We start from the raw sequence: 17,831 nt of genomic DNA, 5'->3' as shown, positions 1-17,831 counted from the left end.
CCCACCTCTCCAGGCCCTTGAAGCACCTACGACTGGCTTAAGATGTCCCACTCCTCCCCTGGGCGGAGCCGACACTACGCAACCCGGATTCCCAACACCTCCCCTTCCTCTGACCTTCAGCTTCCACCCCCTCTGCGGAACGGGAGACACAGAAGATGGAGGGAGGGATGGCAACGCGGGAGTCTCGTTGCCGCAGGGGCGCATTGGGGTCCAGCCGTCCCCAGAACGCAGATCAGAGGTAGTCGGACCTTTCCCGCTGGCGCGCGGCCTCAGCCAGGTAGGTCTCCTTCCTTCGTCTTTCCTTTCTTTGCCTTTCCTTTCCCTGAGGCTGGGGGAAGTAGGGCAGGGGTCTGTGCCGTAGGCGGCCTTTCTGGGGCAGAGGACCTTCCCCATCCTCCATCATGTGAGCAGCCAGAGCCGGGCGCTCGAACTTGCGCAATGGTGGCTGCCGCACCACCGGCTCGGGCGTCCGGCGGGTATCTGGGAGTCCCAGAGGGCCGAGTCCGGGCCGTGTGGGCGGGTCGGGGTCTTGCGGTTTTGGAGCACTGAGTTTTTAACCCCTGCTTAAGTTTTCAGTTCTGGCAAATGTAGGGAGAGCCTCCTAGCAGAGTCCCTCTAGCCTTCCTCGTCGGTTGGCCTGAAAGCGTTTCTGTGTGGCCAAAGGGCGGGGCGAACAGGAGGAGAAGGGTGCGCCCACGCATTCCTTCGCCCCACTCGAGTTCTCCCCACCTACGTGCTGGAGGAGGGTGCGCGTGCTCTGTCGGTTTGGACTGAGTGGTGGTTAAACCGCATGGCCGCCGTGCGTGCTCACAAGTGCTGGGCTCCCTTGAATGTACTCCTAAAGAGGGAACATTTACTCCGATGAAATTTTGACCTAAAAGCAATACAGCTCCCTTTCTACGTACGCATTTAAAGACATGGAAAGACAACCCCCCAGATTTTCAGGGGTTCGCTCACATTTTCATCTTTTTTCAGTTCTGTGAAATGGGAGGATCTGAAACGGCCATGATTATTAAGAAAAAGAAAGAAGGAAGCTTCTTAAATAAGTATCAAAAATTACAAAAGATAGTGGTAATAATACAAAATATAAGCTCAACAAATTATATGTAGACAAAAAGTCCAAAAGGAAAGAAGACACAATTGTCACAGTTATACTGGTTATTTCTAGATGAAGATGTTAAGGGTGTTTATGTGTGTTTGTGTGTTCGCTCTTGTTGTGCTTTGTGTTTCCTGTTACTGATACTAAGGCAAAAGTTTGGCCTTATTTCCAAAATTAGAAAAACTGACCAAAGTTCTATGGAGATTTGATTGCATGAATGGTCGTTTCGCATAAGGGATTGCACTGTGTTTTAAGTGAGATTATAACCATTTTAACGGTAAAGAAAACAAAGCAATTGCACCAGAACATGTGGTTTTACATCCTTGTGAGATGGCATTTGGCCATCTGCATGTGTAGGACAAATTCTAGCAAGAAAATAGTGTGATTACTTGAGAGGAGCCAGAACCAAGATGGGTCAGGAAATGGTAGGTAATACAGGTTCCTCAGAGGGAGACAGGTCATTTTTGGAAATTGATAATATGTGAAAAATTATACAACAGTGTAGTTTTTGTTTTGATTTCACTTCTTGTGAGTCGCTAAAAGATATTTTTGTATATTTTAAGATCTTTGTGTGTCTTTTTCTGTGGACTCTTAAAATCTATTTCTGTTGGGGTAAAGGGAATTGAACATGCACTGTTACACATTCTGAGACCTGGCTCTACAGAAAAGGTTGCTCAGAGGACCCTTGGCATTCAGTGAGGCATGTGTGTGAGTGCGCGCGCGCACACACACACACACACACAGTAGAATTACCGTGCTAGAGCCACACACACAAACACAGTAGAAACAATGCTAGAGCCAGACACACACACACACACACACACACACACACACACACACACACGGAACACAATGCTAGAGCCAGAGCTGCCAGGTCGTGGTCGCTGACTGTGAAGGCAGACACCAGGCTGTCTAGTGGGGTCCTTGCAAGAGTTCGAGTCTGCCATTTTTTAGGCTCATGGGAGATGTAGGAACTGTGGCAGTTCAGCTGCGTAACACATCAGCATCTGGAAAACCTCAGGCAAGCAGTCTTTGGCCCTGGCTGAGCCATGACTCTGTGTGCCTGGATTCCTGATTTATGCAGCTCAGCACTAGGCAGAGTGTGCAGGGATTTCTTCTTGGCCACCAGGATGATAGGCACATTCAATCAAAAGTGTTTGGGAGGTATCCCAGCGGATTGGTTAGTGTCTCCATTTTCATGGATTTCAATTTTTTTAAGTGTTTATTTATTGGCAACTGAAATTTTTTGAAATTTTTTCCGTAAGTTATTGGGGTACAAGTAGTATTTGGTTACATAGTAAGTTCTTTAGTGGTGATTTGTGAGATTTTGGTACACCCATCACCCAAGCAGTATACCACTGCACCATATTTATAGTCTTTTATTCCTCACCTCCCTCCCACTCTTCTGCACAAGTCCCCAAAGTCCACTGCATCATTCTTATGCCTTTGTGTCCTCATAGCTTAACATCCACATATCAGTGAAAAAATGTTGTTTGGTTTTCCATTCCTGAGTTACATCATTTGGAATAATAGTCTCCAATCTCATCCAGGTCACTGCAAATGCTGTTAATTAATTCCTTCTTAATGGCTGCATAGTATTCCATCAAATATAACACAGTTTCTTTATCCACTTGTTGATTGATGGGCATTTGGGTTGGTTCCACGAATTTGCAATTATGAACTGTGCTGCTATAAACATGTGTGTGCAAGTATCATTTTCGAATAATGACTTCTTTTCCTCTGGGTAGATACCCAGTAGTGGGATGGCTGGATCAAATGGTAATTCTACTTTTAGTTCTTTAAGAAATCTCCACACTGTTTTCCGTAGTGGCTGTACTAGTTTACATTCCCACCAGCAGTGTAGAAATGTTCCCTGTTCACTGCATCCATGTCAACATCTACTGTTTTTTTATTTTTTATTATGGCCATTCTTGAAGGAGTAAGGTGGTATTGCATTGTGGTTTTGATTTGCATTTCCCTGAGCATTAGTGATGTTGAGCATTTTTTCATATGTTTGTTGGCCATTTGTATATCTTTTAAGAATTATCAATTCATGTCCTTGGCCGACTTTTTAATGGGATTGTTTTTTTCTTACTGATTTGAGTTCATTGTAGATTCTGGATATTAGTCCTTTGTCAGATGTATAGATTGTGAAGATTTTCTCCCACTCTGTGGGTTTTGTGTATATTCTGCTGACTATTCCTTTTGCCATGCAAAAGGTCTTTAGTTTAATTAGGTCTCAGCTATTTATCTTTGTTTTTGTTGCATTTGCTTTTGGGTTCTTGGTCATGAAATCCTTGCTTAAGCCAATGTCTAGAAGGGATTTTCCAATGTTATCTTCTAGAATTTTTATAGTTTTGGTCTTAGGTTTAAGTTCTTAATCCATCTTAAGTTGATTTTTGTATAAGGTGAGATATGAGGATCCAGTTTCTTTCCCCTACATGTGGCTAGCCAATTATCCCAGCACCATTTGTTGAAAAGTGTGTCCTTTCCCCACTTTGTTTTTGTTTGCTTTGTCGAAGATCAGTTGGCTCTAAGTATTTGGGTTTATTTCTGGGTTCTCTATTCTGTTCCATTGGTCTATGTGCCTATTTTTATACCAGTATCACGCTGTTTTGGTGACTATGTTCTTATAGTATAGTTTGAAATCAGGTAGTGTGATGCTTCCAGATTTGTTATTTTTGCTTAGTCTTGCTTTGGCTATGTGGGATCTTTTTTGGTTCCATATGAATTTTAGGATTGATTTTTCTAACTGTGAAGAATGATGGTAGTGTTCTGGTGGAGACTGCATTGAATTTATAGATTGCTTTTGGCAGTATGGTCATTTTCAAAATATTGATTCTACTCATCCATCAGCATGGGATGTGTTTCCATTTGTTTGTGTCATCTATGATTTCTTTAAGCAGTGTTTTGTAGTTTTCTTGTAGAAGTCTTTCAACTCCTTTGTTAGGTATATTCCTAAGTGTTGGTTTTTTTTTGTTTTTGTTTTGTTGTTTTTTTTCCCTGTAGCTATTGTAAAAAGAGTTAAGTTCTTGATTTGTTTATCTGTTTGGTCACTGTTGTTGTATGGAAGAGCTACTGACTTCTGTACATTAATCTTTTATCTGGAAACTTTGCTGAATTCCTTTATCAGTTCTAGGTGCTTCCTAGAGGAGTCCTTAGGGTTTTCAAGGTAAACAATCATATCATCAGCAAACAGTGACAGTTTGACTTCCTCTTTACCATTTTGGATGTCCTTCATTTCTTTCTCTTGTCTGATTGCTCTGGCTAGGACTTCCAGTACTATGTTGAAAAGGAGTGGTGAGTGGCCATCCTTGTCTTGTTCCAGTTCTCAGAGGGAATGCTTTCAACTTTTCCCCATTCAGTATTATGGTGGCTGTGGGTTTGTCACAAATGGCTTTTATTACATTAAGGAGTGTCCCTTGTATGTTGATTTTGCTGGGAGTTTAAATCATAAAGGATGCTGGATTTTCTCAAATGACTTTTCTGCATTTATTTAGATGATCATGTGATTTTTGTTTTTAATTCTGTTTATGTGGTGTATCACATTTATTGACTTACATATGTTAAACCATCCCTGCATCCCTGGTATGAAACCCACTTGATCCAGCTGGATTATGTTTTTGATATGTTGTTGGATTCAGTTAGCTAGTATTTTGCTAAGGACTTTAACATCTGTGTTCATCAAGGATATCTGTCTGTAGTTTTCTTTTTTGGTTGTGTCCTTTCCTAGTTTTGGTATTAGGGTGATGCTGGCTTCATAGAATGAATTAGGGAGGGTTCCTTCTTTATCTTGTGGAATAGTGTCAAAAGGATTGGTACCAATTCTTCTTTGAATATCTGGTAGAATTCTGCTGTGAATCTATCTGGTCTTGGACTTTTTTTGTTGGTAATTTTTTAATTACTGTTTCAATCTCACTGCTTGTTATTGGTCTGTTCAGGGTATCTAATTCTTTCTGATTTAAGCTAAGAGAGTTGTATTTTTCCAGGAATATATCGATTTCTTCTAGGTTTTCTAGTTTATATGCATAAAGGCATTCATAGTAGCCTTGAATGATCTTTTGTATTTCAGTGGTGTCAGTTGTAATAACTTCTGTTTTGTTTATTAGCGAGGTTATTTGGATTTTCTCTCTTCTCTTGGTTAATCTTACTAATGGCCTATCAATTTTATTTATCTTTTCAAAGAACCAGCTTTTTGTTTCATTGATCTTTTGTATTTTTTTGTTTCAATTTCATTTAGTTCTGCTCTGATCTTGGTTATTTCCTTTCTTCTGCTGAGTTTGGGTTTGGTTTGTTATTATTTCTCGAGTTCCTTGAAGTATGACCTTAGATTGTCTATTTGTGCTCTTTCAGACTTTTGGATGTAGGTGTTTATAGCTATGAACTTTCCTTTTAGCACCACCTTTGCTGTATTCCAGAGGTTTTGATAGATTGTGTCATTATTGTCATTTAATTCAAAGAATTTTTAAATTTCCATCTTGATTTCATTTTTGACCCAATGCTCATTCAGGAGCAGGTTACTTAATTTCCATGTAATTGCATGGCTTTGAAGGTTTATTTTGGAGTTGATTTCCAGTTTTATTCCACTATGGTCTGAGAGTGCTTGATATAATTTCAATTTTTTTAAGTTTATTGAGGCTTGTTTTAAAGCCTATCTTATGGCCTATCTTGGAGAAATTTCCATGTGTTGTTGAATAAAACGTGTATTCTGTGGTTGTTGGAGAAAATGTTCTGTATGTAGCTCTTAAGTCCATTTGTTTCAAGGTATAGTTTAAATCCATTGTTTCTTTGTTGGCTTTCTGTCTTGATGACCTGTCTAGTGCTATCAGTGAAGTATTGAAGTCCCCCACTATTGTTGCATTGCTGTCTGTCTCATTTCTTAGGTCTATTAGTAATTGTTTTATAAATTTGGGAGCTCCAGTGTTAGGTGTATATATGTTTAGGATTGTGATATTTTCCTGTTGGACAAGGCCTTTTACCATTATATGCTGTCCCTCTGTCTCTTTTAACCGCTGTTGCTTGAAAGTTTGTTTTGCCTGTTATAAGGATAGCTACCCCTGCTCACTTTTGGTGTCCATTTGCTTGAAATGCCTTTTTCCACCACTTTAAGTTAATGTGAGTCCTTATATGTTAGGTGAGTCTCCTGAAGGCAGCAGATGGTTGGTGAGTTCTTATCCATTCTGCGATTCTGTATCTTTTAAGTGGAGCATTTAGGCCATTTGCATTCAATGTTAGTATTGAAATGTGAGGTACCATTACTTTCATTGTGCTTTTTGTTGTCTGTGTACTTGATGTTTTTTGTTTTTTGTTTTTGCTTTTTTTTTTTCACAGAGAAGTCAGAATTAAGTTTTATTTCACATTGGTAGAAACCATGAAAAACATTTGCGTTTTCCCATATTACAACACAACATTTCAATGGAATATTTCTTGCCATAAATAATATCTTGCTGATTTGTAGAACTGAAATAACAGTTTATGTTCTTCAAGGTAAAGAAAAATGACATAGTAAATGATTGTTTAAATTTGTATTTTTGTTTTATAGGTCGTATGTGATTTATGATTGAAAGAGGTTCTGTTTTGATGTGTTTTCAGGATTTCTTTCAAGATTTAGAGCTCCTCTTAGCAGTTCTTGTAGTGGTGGTTTGGTAATGGTGAGTATTCTCACCATTTGTTTGTCTGAAAATGACTGTATCTTTCCTTCATATATGCCTCATATATGATGCTTAGTTTTGCTGGATACAAAATTCTTGGCTGATAATTGTTTGTTTGAGTAGGCTGAAGATAGGGCCCCAGTCCCTTCTAGTTTATAAGGTTTCTGCTGAGAAATCTGTTAATCTGATAGGTTTTCCTTGATAGCTTACCTGGTGCTTCTGTCTCACAGCTCTTGAGATTATTTCCTTCATCTTAACTTTGAATAAAGTGATGACAGTGTGCCTAGGCAAAGATCTTTTTGTAATGAATTTCCCAGGTGTTTTTTGTGCTTCTTGTATTTGGATGTCTAGGTCTCTAGCAAGGCTGGGGAAGTTTTCCTCGATTATTCCTCAAGATATGTTGTCCAGGCTTTTAGAATTCTCCTCTTCCTCAGGTACACAAATTATTCTTAGGTTCGGTTGTTTAACATAATCCCAGACTTCTTGGAGACTTTGTTTATATTTTATTATTCTTTTTACTTTGTCTTTGTTGGGTTGGGTTAATTTGAAGACCTTGTCTTTGAGCCCTAAATTTCTTTCTTCTACTTGTTCAATTATATTCCTGAGACTTTCCAGAGCATTTCACATTTCTAAAAGTGTGTCTAAAGTTTACTGAATTTTTTATTGTTTTTTATTTAAGCTGTCTATTTCCATGAATATTTCTGCCTTCACTTCTTGTATCAGTTTTTGGATTTCCTTGCATTGGGCTTCGCCTTTCTCTGGTCCCTCCCTGATTAACTTAATAACTAACCTCCTGAATTTTTTTCAGGTAAATCAGGGATTTCTTCTTGATTTGAATCCATTGCTGGGGAACTAGTGTGATTTTGGGTGGGGGGTGGGTGTTGAAGAGCCTTGTTTTGTCATATTGCCAGGGTTGGTTTTCTGGTTTCTTCTCATTTGGGTAGGCTCTGTCAGAATGAAGGTCAAGGGCTGAAGGCTGTTGTTCGGATTCTTTGGTCCCACAGGGTGTTTCCTTGATGTACTACTCTCCCCCTTCTCCTATGGATGTGGCTTTCTGTGAGCCAAACTGCAATGATTGTTGTCTCTCCTCTGGGTCTAGCCACCCAGTGAGTCTACGCAGCTCCAGGCTGGTACTGGGGGTTGTCTGCACAGAGTCCTGTGATGTGAACTGTCTATGGGTCTTTCAGCCATGGATACCAGCGCCTGTTCCAGTGGAGGTGGCAGAGCGTGCAATGGACTCCATGACGGTCCTTTGGTGGTTTAATGCTCTATTTTTGTGCTGGTTGGCCTCCTGCCAGGAGGTGGTGCTTTACAGAAATCATCAGCTATAGTAGTGTAGAGAGGGACTGGTAGTGGGCAGTGCCCTAGAACTCCCAGGATTATATACCCTTTGTCTTACACTACCAGGGTGGATAGAGAAGGACCATCAAGTAGGGGTGGGGCTAGGCATGTCTGAGCTCATACTCTCCATGGGTGGGTCTTGCTCCAGCTGCTGTGGAGGATAGGGGTGAGATTCCCACGTCATTGGAGCTGTGTACCTAGGAGGATTATGGCTACCTCTGCTGAGTCATGCAGGTTGTCAGGAAAGTGGGGGAAAGCTGGCAGTCACAGGCCTCACCCAGCTCCCACACAAATGGTAGGGCCAGTCTCATGTCCACTGTGCCCCCGCAAACAGCCCTGAGTCTATTTCCAGGCAGTGCTCAAGCTGGGCTTGAAAACTTGCCCAAGGCTATCTGCCTCCCAGCTGCAAGAGAAAAGTTCTTCCACTGCCTGTGAAGTCTGCAAGCCTGACTCACACCCTCCCCTGAGCTCTGGTCAGGAGACTTCTCTCTCAACCCATTCAAATTGTTAAAAAGTTCAGCTAGAGAATTCCTTCTCCCTGTGGTGTTTTACCCCTTGCTCCTCTGGCCACCATCCCGATGGATCCCTGTGGTGTTTTACCCCTTGCTCCTCTGGCCACCATCCCGATGGATCCCTGTGGTGCCAGGCAGGAATGGGCTGCTTGGGGACCCAGTGAGCTCCCAGGGCCTTTCTGCTGCTTCCTCTACCCCTGTATTTTACTCATCTCTCTAACTTGACTCAGCTCCAGGTAAAGTCGGAAACCTCTCTTGCAAACTGACCTTCGGCTTCTCCAGTTGGGGTGTGCTCAGGAGAGGGGGGTTTCCCTTTCTCACTTCTACAGTTGGGGCACTCACAATATTTGGGGTGTCTCCTGGGTCCTGCAGGTACAGTCTGTTTCCTTTAGAGGGTCTGTGAATCCTCTCAGGATTGCTGGTTTGTTCTTGCAGTTGATCTGGAGCTAAAATTCACAATGCAAGATGCCACATGCTGCTCTATCCAGAGCTGTAATCTAGTCCTGCCTCCTGTCTGCCATGATGCTGTCTCTCTCCTGATTTCAATTTTTTTAAAAAAATTCTGTCTTAATTTCATCAATGACCCAAAGATCTCTTTTTAGGAAATTGTAAGCTCCTTTTAGGAGTGCTCTAAGAAAGGAAGTTTAAATATTATCAAGTATGTGTTAGCTAGAAAAAAAAAGCTACATTTTTTTCTCAACTGTGAGAATTCTGTGGTAAACATGATAAGTAGGGCTGGGCCATCCTAGGGACACTGCTAGAAGACATTCTAGATTTTGGTAAATCCTTTAGTGCAGAGGTTTGAACAGAGTTTTCATGTGCCAAGTGTTCTGAGATCTTATATTTAACTGACCTAAAAGTAGGACCATCATAGCCTGAAGACAAGAGGACAGCATTGTGAGAAGAGCTGGGTCCTCAGGCCCTGTTGTCTTGGGATGGCAGTTTCGCATCATACTTCATGCCAGTCCTGATGCCTCAGGGCTGCCACTCTTTGTGTCTAGCTGCCTGAGACCTCAAGGTTAAATTATAGTAAGAATGCCAAGACAGATTGTTCCCACTGGTCCTAAGTAGATTTGACTTCAACTCTGTGCCCAGACTAAAGACATTTCCTATAGTCTTGACCAGATCTAGTGTTAAAGATAGAACCATGGGTACATATGTTTGGATCCATTCCTAGAGTTACATGGTGGGGACAAATTTATTCTTCTCTGAGAGGAAGCTAAAGACCATTCTACCAGAAAGATGCCCTGAACACTGGAGGACCAACTGTGAGAGGTGGGAGTCACTTAGTGACAATCACTTTAATGCTGGTTGGCTTTTTTTCAGTGGCAAATGATGGAGGAAGAGGTAACTGAGTGGGTGGCACCAAAGGGCATGTTAACATTTCTGGTAAAATACTGCCATCTAAAGGAAACTCTTTCCCAAACCAGTCACCCATCTTCCCCTCTTCCGTCTTCCCCCAACTTCCTATTTTCTCCCACACTGACTCACCTCACCACTCCTCATCCTTCCCTATCAAACCTTCCTGTGGTGCATTGGAAATGGAAAACAAAGTCCTAGGCTGAGGGGACATGCAGCAGAACCACACTCCAAAATGCATATATAAAGCATCTCCTGGGAACAGCTCAGACTTTGCAACCTCCAAACACAGGCACCAGGAGGAGACAACCAGCCAGGGAGCCTGAGCTGAAAGGCACAGGAAGCCTAGGCTAGGGACTCTGCTTACTACCATGTTTATTCAAAACTGTAGTAGCATATCTCGAAATTGTATGTTCACCTGAAGTTTGAGTCCCAACCTCCAGGGGACAGTGGGACGCTGGTCACCTTTGACCTCTTGGTCAAGCTGCCCTTGCAGTGACCCGTGAGAATGCCCAAGTGCAAATGTCTCCTGGAAAGCAGGGGTTGGGCTCAGATCCTACTGCGTGCCCAATTTTCTTCTCTTCCCTGAGGGCTCCACCATCCTCCCATGCTAAAGGCACAGTTAGGGATGTGTTTAGGTTGGGTCCATCCCTTGGATGGTTCAAGGGGACCGCTTCCCTGTTTGTCAGGAAGTCAGGCTAAGAGGACCCCGTCAAGTCCATTCTCTCCAGGACAGGGTCCTGCAGGTGGGCCAGAGCTGGCCAAAAGTGGCTGAGATGCTGATCGGCCATGTTAAGAGCGTGGTTGGCATTTTTTCCTCAGCAAAGGGCAGAGGGAGTGGACCTGGGGGAAGGGCAGGTGGGCATTTCTGGAGCAATACTGCCATCAAGAGGAATCGTTTGGCAATCCCACACACCCTCCCCTGTGCCTGCCTGGGGAGGAGCGGCTTGGGAGTGCTGTAGGGGACCAGGCAGGACTAGAGCCAGTACCCAGATGGATCCAGGCTCTCTGGAGGCCCAAGGGAAGTGGGGCCCATGGCTGGGTCAGGCTGTGGAAGCCCCAGAGATAGGCACTGAGGATGAGCTGGCCAACCAGGACACCTGGCACGTTCTGTACAGGAAGCCATGGCTCAGGAGCCTGGTGGTGGCCATGATCTGGGTGAGACTAATGGAGGCCTCAGCCAAGGAGCTTTTGCTCAGGGCCACAGGCAGTTTGCCTGGTGCCCCTTTTCTTTAGAGCAATGGGCGTGATGGCCTAGCTGGGTCCTCAGCCCCAGGAGGCTCTCTTGGCCACAGTGCACAGCAGTGAGGATGGGCCGCTCCCAGTGTTACCAGTGGAGAGTGTCAAGGTTTTTAGCATCTTGAAAAATGAATTGGACAAAATGTACAAACAAAGCAAGGAAAGAAGGAAGCAATGAAAGCAGACATTTATTGAAAATGAAAGTACACTCTACAGGGTGGGAGCGGGCTTGAGCATAGGGGCTCAAGAGCTCCACTACAGAAATTTCTAGGGTTTAAATACCCTCTAGAGGTTTCTATTGGCTACCTGGGGTATGCCCTATGTAAATGAAAAGAATGAAGTAACATTACAAAGTTATTTACTCGGTTTATGCCCTATGTAAATAGAGAGGATATTACCTGTCATAGCTGAAGTGTTTCCATTTCATTTAGTTCTAGGAAGTCAGCATGAAATGGCCTTATGTTTCCTGCCTCCAGACCCTATTCTCCTACCTCATTTCCCCTCCAAGAGGTGTGATCTCATAAATCTTTATGGGAGGTGGAGGGACTGATGGTCTTTCTTCTGTAACTGCTTTCTGCTGGCTTAGGGGGTAGTCCCTACCTGTTGGGAATTATGGAACTCTCACCCTGCTCTGTCTAGTGGAGGCAGGGTAGCTCCTTAGTGGCCAGGGGTGATGTCTTCACCTGCAACTGCCTGGAACCTTTGTTGCATGATTATCTGAAGCTTGATGGTCTCTATGTGAGAAGACATGAATTTGGTTAAAAGATTTAATGGGAACTTCAGGGGGTGTCTACATATGCTGTCAGGAATGTTTGTTCTAGAGATTTGCAGGAGAAAAACAAAACCTGGTCTGTTCTAGAATCTGTGTTTCCTTAAAGTTTTAACACAAGCGACTCCATTTTGGTTTGGTTTGGTCTGTTGAGGCCTAGTGCATAAGCTCAATCCAAGACAATGGCCTCCCACAATTTTGTTTTTTAAAAAATTCCCTTTTTGGTCAGGTTCTCACTTAGATGAGAGTATGACCAAAACTTAAGGCCTTAGCGACACTCTCAGTTACCATCATTTTGGGTTTCTGGTCTCAGCATGTCAATGCAGCAGTGGCCTCATAGTCACACATTTCTTTCAGCTCTTTTTTTTTTTATCTTTCTTTTGAAGATATTTTCACTTTTTTTATTATTATACTTTAAGTTTTAGGGTACATGTGCACAATGTGCAGGTTTGTTACATATGTATCCATGTGCCATGTTGGTGTGCTGCACCCATTAACTCGTCCTTTAGCATTAGGTATATCTCCTAATGCTGTCCCTCCCCCCTCCCCTCACCCCACAACAGTCCCCGGAGTGTGATGTTCCTCTTGTCATTCCAGTTGAAGAGAAACCATTTGGCATTCTAGAGATGGCTGCATGCAAGCGTTTAAAACCTCTGAGAGGGCTGGGCATGGTGGCTCATGCCTGTAATCCCAGCACTTTGAGACTGAGGTGGGTGGATCACGAGGTCAGGAGATTGAGACCCATCCTGTCTAACATGGTGAAACCCCGTCTCTACTGAAAATACAAAAAAAAATTAGCCAGGCATAGTGGTGGGCACCTATAGTCCCAGCCACTCGGGAGGCTGAGGCAGGAGAATGGCATAAACCCGGGAGGTGGAGCTTGCAGTGAGTGGAGATCCTGCCACTGCAATCCAGCCTGGGCAACAGAGCAAGACTCCATCTCAAAAAAAAAAAAAAAAAAAAAAAAAAAACCTCTGAGAGAAGACAGTGCACCAGGGAGACTATTATTATGACTAAGAGTTTGGTTTGGAGTATGCTCCTTACCCAGGATCCACATAAACCAAACCTCCTAAAATCAAATAGATATAAGAATGAGCTTGATAAAGAGTCTATTCCCTTAACTAGGCAGTTTCTTCATTAATCCGCTACACCTGAATCTCTATAGTACCCGATGTTTCCTCCATAGGCCATAAGTGCCAGCAGCTGCACAGATAATTCTCTATTCAGCCAATTCTATCATAACTTTCACCAGAGAATTTAAAGTCTGTTGTGTAACTGTAGCCTTTACGGTGGAATTTGCTATAGAACCTATCATGAGGGATACATTTCTCCTTTTACATTGCTTCTTTTACTCCAAACAGTGGAAAAAGGACCTAACAAATGATGCCCTTCTAGAAGAGTGAAGGCCTCCTGGCAATGTTCTCTTTAACCCATGATGTGGGTGAAGAAGAGTGAACCAATGTTCTGTTTCCAACTGATTACGAGGCAATGTGTGTACCATCAAAGTTTCTCACCTACATTGGGTCTTCATCTTTTATCTTTCAAAGTATAAGCTTATCCATGTATAAGGCGGGCTCCAAACTCCTTCACAAATAAAATTATACCCTATAAGTGCACATAACAGACCCCTTTTCTATTTCTATTGTTCATACAGGCATAAGCAAGAAAACATATTCAAAGATAAGAGTCTCATTATAGTAGAAGTCTTAATCTGTGAACTCTTGAAAAGCTGTTTACATCAAGGATGCCATCTTCTAGGGAGAAAATTCCCTCGTTACTTTTACCTTAAGGGTTCCAGTAGGTGTACAGTTCCAAGACTGTGGATGGACCCTTCTCAGTTGTGAGATTATGAACCCAAAGTTCAAGGTTCTAAAGTTTTGCTGCAATGTGGGTGGCAAGGGCAGTCTTTCTCTGATGTTCTCAGAAGATCCAATCTTCAGGTCCAGCACGATGGTGCATGCCTATAAATTCAGTGCTTTGGGAGGCTGAGGCAGGCAGATCGCTTGAGGCTAGGAGTTCAAGACCACCCTGGCCAACTTAGCGAAACCCCATCTCTACTAAAAAAAAAAAATAATAATAATAATAATAATACAAAAATTAGCCGGGCATGGTGGTGCATGCCTGTAATCCCAGCTACTTGGGAAGCTGAGGCAGGAGAATTGCTTGAACCTAGAAGGCAGAAGTTACAGTGAGCCAAGATTGCACCACTGCACTCCAGCCTGGGAGACAGAGCAAGACTTTGTCTCAAAAAAAAAAAAAAAATCCAATCTTCGGGTTCTAGATTGTATAGGGGGTAATTGTCTCGGTGAACCATAAAAAGCTTTCTTTACCTGGTGAAAATACACTGTGGCATAATAACTTAGTGTTATAACAGCCCTGTTGCATGGGAGAGCTTCTACACAACCAGAAAACATGCATTGAAAATAACAATTGAATGAAATCCTTTTATAAAATGTTTAAATGGCCCATCAGGTTACCAAATGTACCTGAAGCTTTGATATTTTCCCAGGAATATGGGAACAAGCATTGGTTATAAACTACTTTAGCAATTTATAAGACACCACACCAATATATTCAATTTGGGTTATTTTATCTTTTCCATGATGAGTCATGGAATACAGAACTTTTAATAATAAAAGCTTTAAGGACTCAGGAAGGACAAGGTGGCCATCCTGGTTCTCCATGAGTCCACGCTTAATTAACATTAGACTTATATCCTCTTTAATATCAGTTGTTTCTCCCAATTAGGTGCATACCACTGATAACTGATGGGTTATCATAGGTAATTTGACTTAGACCGTGGAGTTCATTAATTGTACTTCTAAACAATTTCATTATCAGCTGGTTTAACAAGAAAATCTGACAAAGTATTTTTTTTTTTGGTATCCAATTAATTGTTGGTTCTACTTGGGTTAGTAGCTTTATACAAGGAAATTTGGTTATTTTTGTGGCCTGCAATAACTTAACCTAATAACCATAATTATGATTGATAGCATATACTCAGACGTATTAGAATTTTAGAAATTCCGTACAATTTTGGAACATTTATTAATATTATTCACTAAAATATAACCTGAAGATCATTAAACATTTTTTTTTATTTTGACAATGCTTCCCATGTAACTAAACATGTCAAAGAGATGAAAGACAGTTTTAAAGCGGAAATTCTATTTTGAGAAACCTATTAAATATGTTAGAGGTTTTAAAAAATTTACATTCCCATGCCTTCTTATAATCTTTTACCAAAAACACATTTCACTTTTCTTACACACCTTGCATGTAAAACTGTTTCTAGTAGTCTCAATTACATGTTATAATAGTGACTCTTAGCAATTTTAATTTTAATGTAAACCCTGGTAAGTTATATTAATTATGCACTAGGTGCTGATAAGGTTTGACTGTTTCCAGCATAGCTAGGGGTGTAGCCAACTGCACATGTTCCGAGGCCTTACCTTGTTGTAAAGCAGGCAAGTCAAACAAATTTCAAAATCCAAAGAAGGAGTTTATGACCTTAAAGTATTTAGCAAACCTAATATTTGAACATAATTTAGACCACATGTTTACATTTTGAAGACATTTGCATTTTACCAATAATCTTTAAAACTGTTTTTTATTACCCAGAGATGAATCAAGTCATATGAAATAAAAGGTATTCAGGGCCCGTACCCTGAATTTCCTTAATGATAAGTAGCAGATTGAAGGTAGTGTATTTCTTCTGTTTCTTCTGTCTTGAGAGCAGTGTTCAATATCACTGTGTTCCTGCAGCACAGGTTAGGCATTTGCCCACGCCTTGACTTCCCTGACATGGTCATCATAGGGTTTCTGTTACAGAATACATGTAGGGAGTTACATCAGAACACGTGGGTCTTGCGAATTTACTGCTCCCCCGTAGCACACATGATTCCTCAATGGAATGCCTGCCTCTATGTGTTTTCCACATCAAGGTTTCTGGGCAGACCTGTCTAGATGTTGATGTAGGCCAGGTGTGAGAACAGGTGTGTTTGGGGAGGCACCTGGCTCCCCTCCTGTCTGACCTAGGCTGGTGTGGGCTCTCTGCCCATTCCTCTGCCAGGGCTACCACGTGAGAAAGGCCAGGGACCCAGTCCTGCTATCCTGGAATTGTAGATTCACCTGAAGTTTGAGTCCCAACCCCAGTCTCCCAAGGACAGGGTCCCACAGGTGGGCCAGAGCTGGCCCAAAATGGCTGACATGGTGATCAGCCATTTTTGTAGTGCAGTTGGCATTTTTTCCTCATCAAAGGGTGGAGGGAGTACCAGGGGCAAGGGCAGGTTGGCATTTCTGGAGCAATAGTGCCATGAAGAGAAACTTATTTGGCAAACCCGCATACCCTTCCCTGTGTTTGCCTGGGGAGGAGTGGCTAGGGAGTGCTGTGGGGGACCAGGCAGGACTAGGGCCGGTGCCCGGACAGATCTGAGCTCTCTGGAGGCCTGAGAGAAGCAGGGCCCATGTTCAGTTGGGGCCACGCAAGTCCCAGAGATAGGCGCCAGGAGGAGCTGTACAACCAGGATGCTGGCGGTTCCCGTACAGGAAGGCATAGCTCGGGAGCCTGGTGACAGCCATGATCTGGGCGGGACTGGCAGAGGCCTTAGCCAAAGAGCCTTAGCTTGAGGCTATGGGCAGTTTGTCTGGCGCCCCTTCCCTTGGGAGCAAAGAGGGTGATGGCCTAGCTGGGTTCCCGCCCTGGGAGGCTCCCTCGGCCACACTGCATGCCAGTGAAGAGGGGCCCCTCCCAGAGCTGACTCCTGCAGCCATTGCTAGTCGGCACCAGGGCATTCCTCCTTGCGTCCTAGGGAGGAAGGTGGGCCGTGGGGGGGTCTGTAACTACACAGTCCTTGATGAGTTGGATGCGAAGCCAGGCCCGGCCCAGCCACCCTGACACCACGCCCCTACCTTGTTGAGACATGTGACCCTGTCTTGCTGTGTCCATGTCCCCAAGGTTGTCTTGGAGCTGGGCCATTCACTATGGTGCTCATTTTTGCGTGGGGGCCTTCAATGGATCCCGGTTGTCTTTGAGAGTGCACAGGACCTGGCCCTGTGATCAGAGGTGCACTGACCAATGGGTTTGGTGGCAAATCTTGTGAAATGGAGACTCTCTGGGCATCAGCTAAGGGGGACCGGGGCCTTCCCAGGCCTGCTGAAGTCTGGGAAGCCAAGAGCACCTAGAAAGAAGGACCTGTCGGACAGGCCTGGGTACAACCTGCTCCGTGCCAGAAGGGTCTGCTGCTCAGGCAGCATTTCTGTGCCTCTCCTCAAGTGGGTCTCTGAGGTAGAATCGGGCCAGGCCCAACGTGGTGTGCAGGGATGAGGCTTGGCGGATGCCTCTCTTTGCAGGACCCGGTCTGGTACAGCAGTGGACTGGGTCATCTGCGGCTAACTCTCCCTTCTGAGGGTGTTCAGGTGTCTCCCAAGTGAACAGGGGCTCGTGTCCAAAAGATGGAGATCAGCACCACTTCACAGAATTCAGGAATGGAAAAGGAACCTAGAGGACCTTCTTGAGGTGACAGGTGGAATGTCCTGTTTTTTGGGTTTGTTTTGTTTTGTTTTGTGGAAGGACTGAAAGAAGGCATAAGGAGGTGATGGGCTTCTTAGGCCTGAAAACTTGGAAGCACAGGACCAAAGCAGAAAAGGTCAAGGAGGTTCATGGTCCTCTGTTCCACCTGAATCCAGCTAGAGAGTGAGCCTGGTGGATACGTGTGCCCCTCCTCGCCCACGTGCAGAAACACTGCCATCAAAAGAGACATTCACCTTCCACCTCAAAGCACATTTAATGTTAGCACGATGACATTCAACTGGGACTTGCCTCACCTTGGCTTGGGGGAACCAGAAAGCACATCCCTGGA

At 43.5% G+C, this 17,831-nt stretch overlaps 1 protein-coding gene across 1 annotated transcript in view; it reads left to right on the top strand.

Annotated features, from left to right (window-relative positions):
• The window catches only part of LOC129475382 (uncharacterized), a 347,136-nt gene that overhangs the window by 309 nt on the left and 328,996 nt on the right, over positions 1 to 17,831 (top strand). The window contains exon 2 of the mRNA XM_063634589.1: positions 43 to 277. Coding sequence (XP_063490659.1) covers positions 43 to 277 — 235 coding nt within the window. The remainder of the gene's footprint in view (positions 1 to 42; positions 278 to 17,831) is intronic.

The sequence above is a fragment of the Symphalangus syndactylus genome, chromosome X, assembly GCF_028878055.3.
Source record: "Symphalangus syndactylus isolate Jambi chromosome X, NHGRI_mSymSyn1-v2.1_pri, whole genome shotgun sequence".
In the NCBI taxonomy this organism is placed as follows: domain Eukaryota; kingdom Metazoa; phylum Chordata; class Mammalia; order Primates; family Hylobatidae; genus Symphalangus; species Symphalangus syndactylus.
Note: the sequence above shows the minus strand (reverse complement) of the source record. Positions and strands in the feature narration are given on the sequence as shown.